Genomic DNA, 16,227 nt, shown 5'->3' with positions numbered 1-16,227 from the left:
TTTTAAACTTAATATGGCAATCTTACTTGGGTAGATTACATTTTATAGTCTGTGGTTTTTTGGTTGGCGTCTACATATTTCTGTTCAGGTTTTGATTACTCTTTTTGTAATATATGTTCTTCTAGTTGTTTAAAGTCCTCATTGCCTACTTTGCACTTACTTTTTTTGTTGCATTGTCTGCAGTGTTGAATCCATCTGCCATGGTGTGCTATTTTTGAAAGGTGCGTTCACTTGCTTACTGGTTCTACCGCTCCATGTATAGTATTTTTACTTTTGCAAATAAGTATTCATTACACAAATTCCCGGGGGCCTGTCTTTCTCATGGTTGGTTATCTTTCTGCACACATTTTATTCAAAACTCCTGCTTTTACTGACATGGTTTTCATTTATAAAAACAGAGAAAAAAGATGTAGAAATGTTGTACAGAAAAAATAATCAGATCCCAGCTATTATTTTTCAAGAAAATGTCAATGTTGAATTTCAGGCGAAACCAAACTAGTCTTCAAAATGCTCTCTCCCCCCAAGCTAGCACCTATGCTGACTAACCTGTGTAAAAAAGATGAATATAATTACTTTTTTTCAGGCCACTCCAGTCTGGTCCTGTGGTCCAGCTCCCCTGTGTCAGTCAGTGGTGGCTGCAGGGGAGAGGAGGGAGCACCAACAAAGGATGTATGATATGAGCCTATGGGTGACATCGCCTCTCCCAGGCTTTATTAACCATTGTTGGGTAGCATAGTGGATAGGTGGTTAGCACTTCAGTCTAGCAGCACTAGGGTCTTCGGTTCATATCCCAACCATGATAATACTACCTGCCTGTGGTTTGCATGTTCTCCCTGTGCGTGCAAGGGTTTCCTCCCAGACATGCGGGTAGACATGCGGGTAGGTTCATTAGATCCTGTCTAAATTGGCCTTACTATGTGTATGTATGAATGTGAGTTGGACCATAGATTGTAAACTCCTTGATTGCAGGGACTGATTTGAATGCACAATAGGCATATGCAATTAGTTTCATAATGAATCTCAACTAATACGATTCAATGAATTCGGGATTTGCTAATTCGTTAAAGGTCTAATGAAACAGAAGGTCGACTTGGAGTACCGTATATACTCGAGTATAAGCCGAGATTTTCAGCCTCTTTTTTGAGGCTGAAAGTGCCCCCCTCGGCTTATACTCGAGTCATCGCTGTCTGCCTGCTCGATCAGCGTGTCGAGCAGACAGACGGCGGACATTCTACCCTTCAAACGCCGCGCCTCCGTCTGTGATAGGCGGAGCACTCAATTTCCCAGCAGTCAGCGGTCCGCCTATCACGGACATCGGCTCATCCTCGTACTACGGACGAGGATGAGAGGATGTCCGTGATAGGCGGAACACAGACTGCTGGGAGATTGAGTGTTCCGCCTATCACAGACGGAGGCGCGGCTTTTGAAAAGAGGAATGGCCGCCGAGGCGATCCTGGCAAGGCACGGGACGGAGGCAAGGCAAGGCACGGCACGGGACAGAGGCAAGGCACGGCACGGGACGGAGGCAAGGCACGGCACGGGACGGAGGCAAGGCACGGCACGGGACGGAGGCAAGGCACGACACGGGACGGAGGCAAGGAGGCAAGGCACGGCACGGGACGGAGGCAAGGAGGCAAGGCACGGGACGGAGGCTCGGGACACAGGCTCGGGACACAGGTAGGCTGGACACACACACACACACACACACACACACACACGGATGGATGGATGGATGGAGACACACACACACACAGGGATGGATGGATGGATGGAGACACACACACACAGGGATGGATGGATGGACACACACACACACACAGGGATGGATGGATGGATGGACACACACACACAGGGATGGATGGACGGACACACAGGGATGGACGGACACACAGGGATGGACGGACACACAGGGATGGACGGACACACAGGGATGGATGGACACACACACAGGGATGGACAGCCATGTCTCACCCTCGGCTTATACACGAGTCAATAAGTTTGCTAGTTTTTTTGGGGGTAAATTGGGGGCCTCGGCTTATATTCGGGTCGGCCTATACTCGAGTATATACGGTAAATCTTACAGTCCAATCAGCTGATTCATTTTGTGCTGGAGGTTGGATTACTAACAAACAGGGCTGCTGATAGAAATTGCGGGGCCCTGTACAGACTACCTGACAGCCCCCCCCCCCCCCCCTCCCTGAAATTATTAAAGCTATATTTTGCTAGAAATACAATAAAATCATTATTAGCGGACACAAATACAACATAACAGAATTCCTGCTAAATCTAAAAGAAAAAACAGAGTTAATAAATAATGAAGCTGAGATGAAAAAAACATACAGACTGAGCTTTGGGATCAGAGAGACAGAGGGAGAGAAACAAAGCTACAGAGATAACAAACTCAGAAGCAGAGCTAAAATTAGAGCCAGCACTGGGAGGGGGGGCCCACAAAGGGAGAGGGATTCGTGAGGGACGACTATATCTTTCTCAGCAGATAAAAGCTGGCAGCAGGGAGAGGGGGAGAGGGCAGCTTTCAGCTGCTGGAGAAAGAGTGTGGGCCCTCCTGTTTATTTGGGCTCCCTACAAGAGGACCAGTGGTTCCCCCCTATCAGCAACCCTGCTGACAACGTGCATTCCTGAGAACTGAGTGAGAAGGGTGTTTTATTGTATTTAAGCAGAGGAGATGAGTTTTAAAAAGCAGCAGAAGAGATATTTTCATTGTTTGTGTGTGTTAATGGATTCAATAAACAAGTGACTTTCCCAAATAACAAATTATCTGAAAACGAAACAAACAATAGAATGAATTGATTCATTATAACAAATATCTACTGTATGCATTACATAAATAACTACCTATATACTCGAGTATAGGCCGACCCGAATATAAGCCGAGGCCCCCAATTTACCCCCAAAAAAACTGGCAAACTTATTGACTCGTGTATAAGCCGAGGGTGAGACATGGCTGTCCATCCCTGTGTGTGTGTCCGTCCATCCCTGTGTGTCCGTCCATCCCTGTGTGTCCGTCCATCCCTGTGTGTCCGTCCATCCCTGTGTGTCCGTCCATCCATCCCTGTATGTGTGTGTGTCCATCCATCCATCCATCCCTGTGTGTGTGTGTGTGTCCATCCATCCATCCCTGTGTGTGTGTGTCTCCATCCATCCATCCATCCCTGTGTGTGTGTGTCTCCATCCATCCATCCCTGTGTGTGTGTGTCCATCCGTGTGTGTGTGTGTGTGTGTGTGTGTGTGTGTGTGTGTGTGTGTGTGTGTGTGTGTGTCCAGCCTACCTGTGTCCCGAGCCTGTGTCCCAAGCCTCCGTCCCGTGCCTTGCCTCCTTGCCTCCGTCCCGTGCCGTGCCTTGCCTCATTGCCTCCGTCCCGTGCCGTGCCTTGCCTCCGTCCCGTGCCGTGCCTTGCCTCCGTCCCGTGCCGTGCCTTGCCTCCGTCCCGTGCCGTGCCTTGCCTTGCCTCCGTCCCGTGCCTTGCCAGGATCGCCTCGGCGGCCATTCCTATTTTCAAAAGCCGCGCCTCCGTCTGTGATAGGCGGAACACTCAATCTCCCAGCAGTCTGTGTTCCGCCTATCACGGACATCCTCTCATCCTCGTCCGTAGTACGAGGATGAGCCGATGTCCGTGATAGGCGGACCGCTGACTGCTGGGAAATTGAGTGCTCCGCCTATCACAGACGGAGGCGCGGCGTTTGAAGGGTAGAATGTCCGCCGTCTGTCTGCTCGACACGCTGATCGAGCAGGCAGACAGCGATGACTCGAGTATAAGCCGAGGGGGGCACTTTCAGCCTCAAAAAAGAGGCTGAAAATCTCGGCTTATACTCGAGTATATACGGTAATTATTCTAAAACAAATTAATGTATAGACATGTGCACTGCCGAAAAATGTGTTTGTTTTCTATTTTGCTCTTTTATTTGTTTTTCCGGTCATTCATTATGATCAAAATTTGTTATTTTGAATAAATTTGTAACTTTGTAAAAATTCAAATTCTTTATGTTCCATTCGTTTAGATGCAGTTTTCGTAAATTAGAAAATTAGAAAATTCAGAAATTCGAAAATCTGAAAATACAAAAATCCAAAATAACTATTAAATTATAGGTATTGGAATTTCCTTTCAAATTTGGCTGTTTATGAACGTAACTAATACAAATTTATCCAAAGTTACAAATTATCTGAAATAACAAAAGCCGCATCTAAATGAATGGAATGTAACAAATTAATAATAATAATAAAACTTTTTTATTATTATATTATAAATTTGTTACGTTTCATTAATTTAGCCAAATTTGAAAGGAAATTCCAATACCTATAATTTAATAGCTATTAATGGTTATTATTATTAGTTAGTTTTGTTATGTTCTATTTATTTAGATGCGGCATTTGTTATTTCGGATAATTATTTTGGATAATTTGCATGGACCACGATCAGATGTCGAGGCCTCGTTTTAAGGGGAGTATTTCATAATAAGCTACCGTAGTATGCATACTAGCTCATTATGCCTTTGCCTTGCAGGTTTTTTTGTTAAAAAAAAAAAAAAAGATGTGGGTATACAACCGCTTTAAAATGCTTCTGAAATCATTCAGAATTCATTGACAAGTACATATGACATGGACATTGCCTTCTTTTGACTTGCTTCAGCTGCTTATCCCTTTCCATAGACTTGTATGGGGAGAGAAGCAATTTTGGTAGATCAAAAGCTCATATACATGGGTCTCTACTTTTTACTGGAAACACATCTGCTTTTCTTTTTCTCCAGTTCATTTCATACAAAACTTAGCTGCCTTTAACATACTCACAAAGGTAATGTCTTTAAGGTGGATTTTGTGAAAGGTCAGTGGTGGAATATTCCTTCTTTGCTTTGCGGGTGACATGGTCCTTTGCGGGCAGCTGGCTCGCAGTATAAGAAGGTTGGACTTCTCTGGAAGTAAATGCATTATTCAGCTACATTCAGCCTAATTCTCCAATAAAAATGGTCATTATTAAAGTTGAACTACAGACAAGAATCTAAATACACAGATGAAATTAACACACACAGTAGCGGGTTTTACCTGCCAAAGGATTCATATTTCTGTTAATCTAGTCCTAAGATTTACTCAGCTCTGCTACACAGAACAGACAGGTGGATGATGCCAATTACAGATAAAAAAAATGGTGCCATCTTTTTACACCCAGCCTGCTGACTGGACTGGAGTCTACTGCTGCAAAACAGCAGCAGTAGACTGATGAGCAACATATTTCTTTACTCATTATGCTGTCAGGATCACTTAGTTCTCCTGTTTCTCATTCCAGCATCTGGGATTTTTGGCTATGGCAATCTCCTGTCTGTCTGTCCACCTGCAGGCTGATTAATGTGATCAGCCTCTGGGTGAATACCAAGCCTGTTATAAGCCATCTCAAACCTCATTTAGGTGCTTGTGATAAAGAGTGATACGTGTGTTGTTCATGATCAAGCTCCCTGACTGTCTGCCCTTCTTTGCTAGTTTGGATTTCCCTGTGTATGACTTTGGACTGGATGATTGGACTATTACTTGAACTCAGGCTGCCTTTTACCTAGACTGTCATAGAAGCATGTTATCTGTATTCTAACCACAAGTATCTATTTGCTTTGCTCAGTTTTGCCTTGGTGTGATGGCCAGGCACTATAGCAATGTGTATAAGTCCTGGGGGCAATCGAGTACCAGTAGGCCTGCTTGTCTTATGGGAACGGGGGCTGCTATAGGTAAAGAACACAGCAGCCAGCTATAATGTTTGACCACATGCGTTGGGGTAGACATGACACGTTCTCTCTCCTATCAGCATGCTCCCTTTCTACACATTTGTATGCAGCACACCCATTGGATCTCTGTCCTCTCTCTCCAATATATATATAATTGGATTTGGAAAATAAATTGTATTAATTAATAATATCAGAGCTGCCCTAATGTATGTGTTTGATATATGCTTAAAATTTTTCTTTAATAAAAAAAAAATTTTAAACTTACATATAAAAGCACACAAGAAGACGATCATATTATTTAGGGTAACAGAATTTATCCCTATTAGCCATGTATCAACAAACCACTTTCCAGAAGCTATCCTAACTTTAAGTTTTAAACAGTATAATCAATTTGCATGTACTTGGGCACCTTTGGGTCTAGGAGGACAGCAAACTGTGAGACACATAGACACATTCCCCAGACGTAGACTGTGTTGTTGGTAATATTCCAGCAAACTCCGCAAACTGGAGAAATTACGTGGCACACCAGCCAAAGAGAAGGTGTCATTCTTGCACTGAATGCAACATCCTTGGTAGTCTTTACCCAAAGGAGTCTGTAGAGGATATGACAAAAAATTATGCTATTGGATGACTTAGATAAGAAAGAGTGAACAATATAGAAAGATAAGCAGAAATCTGATTATTTTTGTAGCTGTCTGCATGTAGAGTAGTTAGGTATACTGCAAAGACATCCGTAAGATCAAAGTCACATAAGCAATTCCTGAACACACCTACCCCAAATGACTGTTGCTCATGCAGGTGAGAGGGCAGTAAATAGGTGGTTGAGCTAAAGTGTTACTACCCCCCCCCCCCCTTTAAGCAGAAAAGACAGCTGAATGGGGTTGTACACATACAAAAATGCATGTAAGTGTATGAGGCTTGCAGTTGTGCTGTGATATCCCCACTTAAAAATAAACATTGAGTTGTTAAAAAAGGAAAAAATAAATAGGTGATGCTGATTCCTCCTAAATACTTCTCAGCCACACCTGTACCCCTCTGTTAAAAGTAATTCACTGTGGATCACTTTTTAGAGTAACGCAGGTGAAAACTAAGCATTCTGGGAACATGGGGAATACAACATGTAGATAAGCAAGAGCCACACTCTGATCTCCACTCTTCCAAATACTTTTATTCAATCACCAACAGTAAAGCTGCAACCATGATGTCTCCCCCCCAAAGAACCCACCACGTTCTTAACATGTTTCACCACAAATGAGTTAATAACAAGATTCCTTGTGATTAAGCCATCCATGGTAAAAATGCATTAATAAGACAGTAGTTTCTTTGGGAGACATCATGGTTGTAGCTTTACTGTTGATGATAAAATAAAAGTATTTGAAAGAATGGACATCAGAGTGTGGCTCTTAGTCATTTATTCCTTATAATGGTGTGCAAGGATGGGCTCCTTTGAGCTGGAACCCTGTTAGTTTGTCAATATATAGAACAGTTTGGGACTTCAAATGAGGCACGGGTTAGCGTCTCCATCCCAGGATCCTGGGGACCTGTTAGTTTGTGGACATTGCAGGATCCTAGGGACCTGTTAGTTTGTGGACAGTTGAGAGGTCCAGGTCTGGAGTGATGCCACGGGTCTAGTTTGTTTCAACTACAATGCTAGAAACAGTGAAAATTCTTGAAAATTCTTGAAAGCTGGCCAATTCCAAGCCAGGGGTTCATAAATCATTTAGTCTCATCATTTTCAAATGATGTGCATAGCTCAGTGAAAGTAGATTTATCCCTATATAGTGGACATCTGGATGGATTTCATTGCACTTGATTTTGGTGATCCAGCATTACACCAGCAGCATGATCTATTGAGTGCTTATCAAGGATATATAGTAACAGAAACCTTTAAAAAACAATAATAATATAGGTGCAGTATTAAATATCAACAAAGAATGTCATAACCATATAATTATGTACAAATATAAGTGAACAGAGCTGCGTGTCTTCAAGCTTCAAAATAAGCCATAAATGTTTCTTTAAATTAGGGAGACTATACCGCACTCAATCAAAATACAAAAATATTTATGTGTTAAATTCATGAAATTTACCAAATTCAAATATACAAATACAATTTTATTTTATTTTAATTGAACGTAATATAGTCTCCCTAATTTAAAGAAACAGAAAAATTGCCTATCAAAAAATATTGCAGTAGCTTTGAATGGAAAAGATTTCTATGATGACATCCAAAGCCAGATGATACTGTATGTAACAAAGTCTAACTAAAGAAGACTTGCCCGGGCAGGGATGGCAAAAACATGCCCAGATTTTTAGTTTGTTGGCATAATATATGGGCATCTTTAGCAATAGTCAGAAAGGTCTAGAGATATAGTCATGATATTTTTTGCCTGAAATACTGCAAGATAAGATGGGTTATATATTTATTGAGTATTATGACAAAATCACCCAATATTCCATCTTTTTTGAGTATTAGGATAAAAGCTATAGCCACCCTGGCGGTATGATTATAGCAGATGTTTGCGTCTCAAAGTGGTACATTGTTTTGCATAGAAATTTGGCGTTTTATATTATAGGCCTGTAATTCTTAGTAATAACTCACTTAAATCTGTCCAAACAAGAGTCTAGTAGACATCCCGGGTAAGTTTGAAACACAAAATCATAAATTATAATATAATAACTATAAAAAATGCTTAATTCATAGTAGGTGAGGTTGAAAAAAGAAAGTCCATCAAGCCCAACCTATGTGTGTGATTATATGTCAGTATTACTATGCATATCACTGTATGTTGTGGTTGTTCAGGTGCTTATCTAATAGTTTTTTAAACTATCGATGCTCCTCGCTGAGAGCACCGCCTGTGGAGGGGAATTCCACATCCTTGCCACTCTTACAGTAAAGAAACCTCTACATAGTTTAGGGTTAAACCTCTTTTGTTCTAATTTTAATGACTGGCCACGTGTCTTGTTAAACTCCCTTTCACAAAAAGTTTTATCCCTATTGTGGGGTCACCAGAATGGTATTTGTATATTGAAATCATATCCCCTCTCAAGCATCTCTCCTCCAGAGAGAATTAGTTCAGTGCTCGTAACCTTTCCTCATAACTAATATCCTCCAGACCAGGGGTGCCCAACCTTTTGAACAGCGAGTGCCACTTAAGCGACTTGGTAACTGTTCGTGGGCCACAATGAAAGAGCAGGCGGATGATAGGTCCATGCAGAGCGGGCATGGACACAGCCCACTCTATTCTATGGGTCCTCTGATTTGATCCACCCAGACGGAAGGGGATTGATCCCTTCTGTTTTTTTTTTTTAACCGAATCAGATTGGAGGTAGGCGGGTGTAAATGGACACAAATCTGTTTACATCTGCCATTTCATAGAGGTGAATGGAGGGTCCGATTGGGTCAGACCGATTGTGTGAAAGGAGCCTTTCACACTAATGCAGTGCAGTGCACCTGTGTCTTTCCTGCAGGTTAGCTACACTTTGCCATGTACTTCTATTATATCCTGCAGGTGTGGTGCACTTTCTGAAAGCACACCAAACCCGCAGGTAATAACAGAAGTCAATGCCTCAGTGCAGGTAACCTGAAGGTGCACTTCACCTGCGAAACAGTTTGAAAGCAGTCCAGTAACCACTGCGAAGATATGCCCATACATAGCACTGCAATTTTAGTAATAAACTGACCTTTAATAACAGTCTTCCATTCATGTATTGCCTGCTGTTGCTGTCCCCGGCAGAGTGCATTTGGTATCACTCTGCCTGTGGCAGGAGACGGCGCTATACAGGAAGCATCGGCTTATACAGCTGCTCCACAGCTGCTTGCTTTGCCGGCTTCATTAACAACATAGATGCTCTGTGATGCTGGGTCGGTAACCCATGATCTGAGCTTGTCAATCTGCCATCCCACAGAAGGAGGTCGCGGGCCACATCAGAGGGCTCCGCGGGCCACATGTGGCCCCCGGGCCACTCGTTGGGCACCCCTGCTCCAGACCCTTTATTAGGTTTGTTTCCCTTCTTTTTTCTCGCTCCATTTCCAGTACATCCTTCCTGAGGACTGATGCCTGGAACTGGACAGTATACTCTAGGTGCGTCCAGACCAGAGTCTTGTAGAGCAGGAGAATTATCATTTTATCTCTGGAATTAATCCCCTTTTTAATGCATGCCAATATTCTGTTTGCTTTGTTAGCAGCAGCTAACATTGCATGCCATTTCCATCCTAGATTCCCGCAGAGGTTCTCCCCCCAGTGTATAGATTGCATTCATATTTTTGCCACCCAAATGCATTATTTTAAATTTTTCTACATTGAACCTCATTTGCCATGTAGTTGCCCACCCCATTAATTTGTTCAGATCTTTTTGCAAGGTTTTCACATCCTGCAGAGAAGTTATTGCCCTGCTTAGCTTGCAATTCTGCAAGTGTTCTAATTTACTATCGCTGTTTTCTATCTGGTCTAAAACTACTTTTAATGTAAAGGGACACTTTTTAGTTGCTATGGACAATCTCAAGTTTCCAGGCAGAAAGAACAGTATTTATAATATAAAAGTGCATGAAGGGCACTGGACAAAGCACTAGGGACAAAAGGGAAATTAAATGATTTGATACAGTAATGTAATTTGTAATATTACAGTGTACTGTGTTATGAATTTTGTACTTTTTGAATTTGCCACCAGGCTCCGCCCCAATGCGTCACGACCCTCACTGGGAACAGAGACCAGCTCACAGAGCGTCGGGCGGAGGACAGAGCCCGCAGACACAGCAGGGGGACATCGCAGGATCCTGGGGACAAGGTAAGTAACCTTGACCAGGATCCTGAGATGCAATCCCGAGTGTGGCTCGGGGTTACTGCTAATGGCACTGAAATTTAACCTTGAACCAGGCTCAGGATTACCTCCAGGGAGGTTAATAGTGCAAACATGTTCTATTTCTAAAGTGCGATGTTAATGTGACTGAAAATTACACCGAAAGTAAACAGAGTTGTACCTCCAAACACACAGTCAGCAAGAACTTGTCATAATCTTGGGGGGAACAACGAAGAACATAACTGCCTCCCACGCTGTTATTTGTCTTCAGTTTGCAGATTGCAAACTCTGAGCTGAAAGAAAGACCTATCTGATTAGGAGAGTTTGTAAAAAAAAAAACAAAAAAAACAGGCAGCTCTATTAAAGTGTTGCTAAACCCACAACAATAGAATCAGTCTGCATATACAGCAAAGCATGCTTGTTATACTCACTGTGGAACCTAAGAGGTTAATCCTGTGCATTGTGTAAAAAGGATGTTTGATGCTGTCTTCTCTGAACCTATCCTCCTTCCACTGCCCCCTGTATATTTCCTGATAAGATCGAGCCAGGGTACAGGCTGTGCATGCTCAGTTTTGTGTGTATTGCTAAAGAGTTGTTTTTTTCTTTGGAGGGTGTATGGGAGGGGAGCTGCATCCTGATAGGCCAGTCAGAGTAGAATAAAAATTCCTCTGACAAGCTTTAACCGATAGAAATCACAAGACTGCTATAAAGACTGCTATAAACTGCCGATGAGAAAAGGTATTTAGCAGTTTATGTTTACTAAAATAATTGCATTTCCATGTTCTGAATACTGTGGGAGACCAGATATACTGAATGCAGGGTCCTGGGTTTAGTAACACTTTAAGCAGGAGCTCATGACAAAACACATGGTGAAGTCAATTTTAAAATGTGTTGTCAGTTTCCTATGTACTATTTAGTAATTTTTTTCCATGGCAACTCCTAGACATAAAATATTTTTCAATAAAATCAAATGTCTGGTCAGTGCTACAGAAAATAAATGCCAATACTCAATCTTATCAGGGAAATCTACATTTGTCGCATTCATTAGCCCAGTTGACTAGACTATAATGCATGGTATTTGCCACAACAAGTAATTTGATTGCTATTTCCCTTGCTTATTGTCTCACATTGCTGAAAATAACAATAATTTTAGCCGATTATGATATTTACTGATGTGTAAATTGATCCTATAGCAAATAAAATAAATGCTGTAGCCAAAAAAATTGAGATGGCTTGTTTCTTTGCAATATCTCACACAGTGGTCTCATTTCATCGATCATTTACTATCTTGTAGCTCATTATAAATACAGGAACCTTCACCATAACATTTATATTGTTTTTTGTATTGAAGAATAATAGATGGATTGTAATTGTGTGTGTTTCTATGAATCAATGACTTACGTGATGGGTCCATGACACTGATTCTCCAAATTCCACCTCAGCCTTGGTGGAACCACTTCCTCACAAAAATAATGATTAGAATCTGTAGTCAATCGATAATATCCATCGACCAGAGATACAAAAGACAAGGCTTCCTTCAAGACTGAAAACTGTGCCTCCTTGAACAAGCAAAAAAGGGACCAATATATCAAGCAATATAGATTTCTTTGTAAAGGTTTTTCAAATATACTGATACCCCATATTTCAATTTCAGTAGAACTGTTTTATTGAGCGAAATTTTCCGTATTTGGCCTTTCCATGCAGATTACTGTTGTCAATGTTAAATAATTATATTGCTAAATGTAAATGTAGCGGGGGCTCCTGAAGAGCCCGAGCTATGCGTTTTTCAAAGTTAAACTTTGCCTAAACTGCAGTTTGGTTTGGCTTTATTTGTCTAAATTGGACTTCTGCATCAGTCTGACTGGACTGTGAGATGTTCAGTCTGGCCACAGGGGGCACTGTCTCTTGTGGCAGGTGTGGAACTCTGGTCAGGTTAGGTGCTTAAGTTACTCTTTTGGAGCCACGTCAGTGGGAGTGGCCATCTCACTGTGCCCTCTGGGAGAGGGTATTTAAGATACGGACATCACATGGTTCGGGGTTCCGGTCCAGTATGAAGTGCTGATTACATGGTCCTGGTCCTCCTGACTAGCCCCCAGGAAGGCTATGGCCTGGGGTGTGGATCTACCCAACTTTAATGTCTTGGGGCTGGCTAGCCCGAGGCAAGGAAGCTAAAGGAGGATTCTGAGGTGGTTGGGTGCTGTCTCAGGTTCGAGAGATACCCAAAGTACTCCGAGCATTCCAGGGGTAGACTCTTTAGAAGAACACCACATACGGGTTGGTTTTCCTAACAAGAGCCTGGAAGGGCTGAAGTAGCCAAGAGAATCCGGTCTTGTGGATATCGCCAAGCAGGCTGAAAGATCCAGGTATCCTACAAGTGTTTTAAAGCTTAGTTTCCCTACATGTTCTGCAACAACGTCTGTGACAAAGACTTTGTTCCCGAGTACGCACCAAGTTGGCTGCTAATCCTTGTGAGAGAGGGACTGTCCAACTTGAGTGTTCATCCAGCTGCGAATGACTATTCTCTGGATGCAGTCAAAGCAAGCAAGTTCTTTAACATTTTTGGCCTTTGACATTAAGAGTACCTGAACTTCCTTTGCAACCCTCTGATCCCAAGTTGAAAGACAACATCTGGTCAAGCTCTGCATAGAAACCAATCAGCTTCCAGGGTTTTTTGGCAAAGCTTAAAGGGATATTAAAGGCTCCCTTAAAAAAATAAAAAAAAATAAACATGTTATACAGGCATACCCCACTTTTAAGTATACAATGGGGTTTATTTACTAAAGCTGGAAAGTTCAAAATCAGGCTCACTTCTGCATAGAAACCAATGAGCTTCCAGGGTTTCTTACCAAAGATTAATTGAACAAGCTGGGGTTAGAAGCTCATTGGTTTCTATGCAGAAGTGAGCCTGATTTTGCACTTTCCAGCTTTAGTAAATAAACCCCATTGTGTACTTAAAAGTGGGGTATGCCTGTACTTTCCTGCTCTGTGCAGTGGTTTTTGCGCAGAGCAGCCCCGATCCTGCTCTTCTCGGGTCTCCGGCTGGCGCTCTTGGCCCTTCCTTCCTGTCAAGTGCCCCCAGAGCAAGCTGCTTGCAATGGGGACGCCTAAGCAAGCTCATTCATGAGCCACAGCTCTGCGCATCCATTCAGACACAAAGTTGTGGCTCGGCCCTGCCCCCTCTCTTTCCTCATTAGCTCGCTGTGATTGACAGTAACATGAGCCAAAGGCGCCCACTGCTGTCTCAGTAAAATGGAGAGGAAGAGTCCTGGAAAGTCTAGACTCTCATGCACATAACTGGAGGAAGATCGGGCTCAGATAAGTCCTGGGGAGGGCTGGGGGGCTTGGGGGCTGCTGCACAGAATGCCCAGGACCTTGAGCCTTTACAACCACTTTAAATACACAAAATACAGGTCACATTATGACTGTTTGTGTGACATCTAAGCATTGGGGAACTATTTAAAGTGAACCTTTCCACACCCCAAACATGTAAACATGGCAGTACATTCAAAATCTATTGAGCTTCATTAAATATTTCTTACTCCATAATTTGCAGTTTACATAGAGTAAACTGTATTTATTTTTGCTAAACCCTCATCTTCACCTGTATTAATGTACCCTGACCAATGATGAATGGAGACCACAGTGACACATGGCTGTCACTGGAAGGACAGAAGTGTTTTTGCTGGGGGCTGTGCATAAAGACTGGTTTTTCCTTCTCTAAGCTGTGTATTTTTCTTTGTTGTTCACTGCTTATGTTCAATGTGATCATTTTTTTCAGCTAAATAGTTCATATTTAGCAGCAGTTTTGTGAACACTGGCACAGGAAAGGGCTGCTTTAAGGAAGAACTGCTTAATGGTGAAGCACTTTTAAGCACTCTTGGTTTCGCTTCGGACATCTGGCGTATTTCACAAGGACCTTCTTTTTAACAAAAGGGTATTTTTATTACATTTCAGGAATAATGAAACTATACAACATACAAGTATACACAGCATTAAAAGTACAAAGCTGGTGATTAAGTGCATCAGATGACAAATGCTTTATAACAGAATAAGTTAGAGAAAAGAGAAAATGTTTGGACAAATAATCCCATGTGTGAAGACACAAAATGCAATAAAATTCCATTTGTCACTGAATAGAATCACCACTGTTGTACTTTAAATCATCCTACCCTTAACCTCCCTGGCGGTATGATTAGTTCTGGTTTTAGGTGCTGAAAGCGGTACAACTATTTTGCATGGAAATTTGGCGTTTTATATTGTAGTCCTGTAATTCTTAGGAATAACTCTCTCAAATCTGTTCAAGCCAGAGTCTAGCAGACATCCGGGGTATGATAAAGTTTATAATATAATAAATAATAATAAAAATTATTCAATAATGTAATCAAATCCAAAAACACTGAAATTTGCTCATTTGCAGAATTGTCGCTGTCATTAGATTTAGTGTTTGATGACGAATTTCCCCACAACTCGCTATCGCTCAGTTCTGCAAGTGATTATAATTTATTATCGCTGTTTTCTAGTTGGTCTAAAATCACTTTTGACATAAAGGGACACGTTTTGGTTGCTGTGGACAATCTCCAAATTCCAGGCAGAAAAAACTGTATTTATAATATAAAAGTGCATGCAGGGCACTGCACAGACCACTAGGGACAAAGGGGTGTGTAATTTTTTTTATACAGTACTGTAATCTGTAAGATGACAATACTGTGTGTGTTTTGTGTATTTTAACTTTTTTGAATTTGCGCCGATCTCCGCTCCCGTGCGCCGTAACATCGCAGGGAACAGAGCTCGGCGGCACTCGGGCACTGTGTGAATCGAGCGGAGGACAGCTTGATCACACAGTGCGGAGGACATCGCTGGATCCAGGGGACAAGGTAAGTAACTTCTCTCTGTGTCCAGCGATGGCTCGGGGTTACCGCTTATGATAGTAAAATCCTAATCCCTAGCCAGACTCGGCATTACCGCCAGGGAGGTTAAGTAAACAATATGAAAAGGATGTAAAAAAGAAATGTAACTTAACCTGTATACTATGGTAGAACTGTAAAACCCAACCTGGTTGGATACTGGAGGGATATCAATATTCGGATATCCATTTTAAGTGGTTGGAGTGTAGTGAAAGTATAGGCTTTTGAAGGCCACAGGTTACTCAAGACATTAACCAACTGCTCCAGATTTTAAGGAACACATAGGGACATTTCCTGTTTTCTTATATCAGCTTTTAGTATCCAAGAACTAATTTAAGGGTATTAAGTAGGCAGAAGGTTATGAAAGGGATGTTAGTAGGATGATATCTGTATGGTAGACTCAAAATCTCACAGCATCTTCATAGCATGTTGACTCTGGCTACACCTCATCCCAGCCAAAGGCAGAGTTTCTTTTTACATACTTTACCATGCATGCGTTTTTTTTTTTTATTCAGGACTTCTTTTTGACACATATATAATGCCCCAAACACACGGTCGAAAATTCTGACGGAAAAAGTCTGATCGGTTTATGTTGTCAGAAAATCCGATCGTGTGTGGGCTCTATCAGACTTTTTCCGTCTGATTTTCCGACGCACAAAGTTTGAGAGCAGGATCTAAAAGTTTCCCACAACAAAATCCGATTGTTTAAATTCCGATCGTGTGTAGAGAATTCTGACGGACAAAGTGACACGCATGCTCAGAATAAACTAAGATGAAAGCTTTTGACTACTGGCCATGT

The 16,227-nt window shown here is 42.0% G+C and overlaps 1 protein-coding gene across 2 annotated transcripts in view; it reads right to left on the bottom strand.

Moving 5' to 3' along the window:
- JAK3 (Janus kinase 3) overlaps window positions 1–16,227 on the bottom strand; it is a 197,953-nt gene that overhangs the window by 91,211 nt on the left and 90,515 nt on the right. For both annotated transcript variants that reach the window (XM_077475550.1, XM_077475549.1), the window contains exons 8-11: window positions 11,926–12,083; window positions 10,706–10,817; window positions 6,134–6,317; window positions 4,805–4,926 (exon numbers count right to left, since the gene is read on the bottom strand). In XM_077475550.1, coding sequence (XP_077331676.1) covers window positions 4,805–4,926; window positions 6,134–6,317; window positions 10,706–10,817; window positions 11,926–12,083 — 576 coding nt within the window. The remainder of the gene's footprint in view (window positions 1–4,804; window positions 4,927–6,133; window positions 6,318–10,705; window positions 10,818–11,925; window positions 12,084–16,227) is intronic.

Source organism: Lithobates pipiens, unplaced genomic scaffold, assembly GCF_037356315.1.
Source record: "Lithobates pipiens isolate NorthernLeopardFrog02 unplaced genomic scaffold, aLitPip1_a1.2 Scaffold_13, whole genome shotgun sequence".
In the NCBI taxonomy this organism is placed as follows: Eukaryota; Metazoa; Chordata; class Amphibia; order Anura; family Ranidae; genus Lithobates; species Lithobates pipiens.
Note: the sequence above shows the minus strand (reverse complement) of the source record. Positions and strands in the feature narration are given on the sequence as shown.